General features: G+C 61.3%; 1 protein-coding gene across 1 annotated transcript; it reads left to right on the forward strand.

Annotated features, from left to right (window-relative positions):
* Positions 1-893: 893 nt before the first annotated feature.
* On the forward strand, positions 894-1,442 carry LOC308511561 (ferritin heavy chain-like; the record flags this gene model as incomplete). Its single annotated transcript, XM_081081576.1, has 1 exon — positions 894-1,442. One exon carries the CDS (start codon positions 894-896, stop codon positions 1,440-1,442), a length of 549 nt encoding a protein of 182 aa, XP_080937702.1.
* Positions 1,443-1,763: the final 321 nt, after the last annotated feature.

The following is a 1,763-nucleotide window of genomic DNA, read 5'->3' on the forward strand; positions in this document are numbered from 1 at the left end:
CATAACCATGCTATGGATTTCTGAACACTAAGTTTTTATCCTGTAACTTTACTAAATTCATTTACCAGTTCTAATAGCATTTTGATGGAATCTTTAGGATGTCTGCGTTGAGACCATGGGAACTGTCCCCCTTGGGGGCAGACAGGGCGGGCAGAATGTGTTTCAGGGCTGTGCTGAGAGATGGAGAGGAGACAGAGTAAAGGGCGGGAAGGCCAGTTCACAGGAGGGAAGATGGGAGGCGGAGAGTCGGTGAGGCTGTGGAGGCCGGGCTCTGCCCGCAGAGAGGGGGGCCTTGATGGTGAACAGGAGGAAGTGCAGGTCGCTTGTGTCACAAGGCCGAGGACCGGGGACAGGCTGTGGGTACTGTGGGTGCAGACGCTGACATCATTCTGATGAAGCTTTGGGATTCATGCTGAGGCAATAAGGATTCCCCAAAAGGGCTGGGCGGCGGTTAAGGACACAACCACATCGGGACCACATTCACACAAGTTGCTCCGAGAAATCAAGTTCAGTTGATGTCCTGGCAGCGGTTGCACTTCTCCTCATGGGTCACACTTTAAAATGCCATGAAGGCCAGGGCCCAGCATGAGACGGGCATGGAATCTGGAGAAGGTCAGCGCTGCCCGCCTCCTCGGGGCCCCCTCAGGCCCCCCTGTGAGGGGCCCCCCGCCCCTCCCCAGACCCCTGAGTAACGGTCACTGCTTCGGGTCCCCTCAGAGCCAACCGCCACCACCAGCGGCCCGCAGCCTTCCACGTGTCTTGTCGCTGCAGACGCCTGACTCTGGTGCCCTGCCCTCACCCAGGACCTAGGGAGACCCCAGCCGCCTACACCTGTGACCCGCCGGCCTCATCCACTCAGCCTCAACCTCCAACCCGCTCCTGCGCCTGCAGACATGGCCACTCCTCCGCCCTCCTCTGAGCGCCAGCGCTACCATCCAGACTGCGAGGCCGCCATCAACCAGCAGATCGGCCTGGAGCTCTACGCGGCCTCCGTGTACACCTCCATCGCCGGCTACTTCCAGAGGCCCGACCGGGCCTGGCAGCAGGGCTCCCAGTACTTCCGGAAGCGGGCCCTCAAGAAGAGGGAGCAGGCGGAGCGGCTGGTGTGGCTGCAGAGCCAGCGCGGGGGCCGGGTCCTGCTGGAGGACGTCCCCCGGCCGCAGCAGCACCAGTGGGACAGCAGCCTGATGGCCCTGGAGCAGGCCCTGCTCCTGGCGAAGAGAGTGGACCAGGGCCTGCGGCACCTGCACCGCCGGGCCACCCACCGGGAGGACGCCCACCTGTGCGAGTTCCTGGAGAGCCACTGCCTGCACCCACAGGCGGCCTTCCTCCAGGAGCTGGGCGGCCACATCAGCCAGCTGCGCCAGATGCAGGCCCCCGAGTCCGGCCTGGAGGAGGACCTGCTCCACAAGCTCACCCTGGGCGACGGAGAGGAGCACTGACCGGGACTGCCTTCCCGAGAGCCGAGGGGGCCTCCCTGCCCCGTGCCCGGATGCCCATGGCCACATTGCCCGTGCAAAACGGGCACCTCAGTTCCATGTTCAAGGTCCGCTGTCTCTTCAAATAAAGTCATTGGTTCTTAAATAAATAAAGGTCTTTCTCTGATTCCTGTGAGCAAATCCCTCACGTGTCAGTTTTAAAACATGTATCCAGGAGTCTCCATCAAGGACTCAATTAGGTGCAGCTCGGGACCCTGGATGGAGGAGGGAGGAGTGATTCTAAGGGACCCTTATGGAGGGAGGAGGGATTCCATAGGACCCTGA

This window comes from Myotis nattereri, assembly GCF_964212035.1.
Source record: "Myotis nattereri genome assembly, chromosome: X".
Lineage (NCBI taxonomy): Eukaryota > Metazoa > Chordata > Mammalia > Chiroptera > Vespertilionidae > Myotis > Myotis nattereri.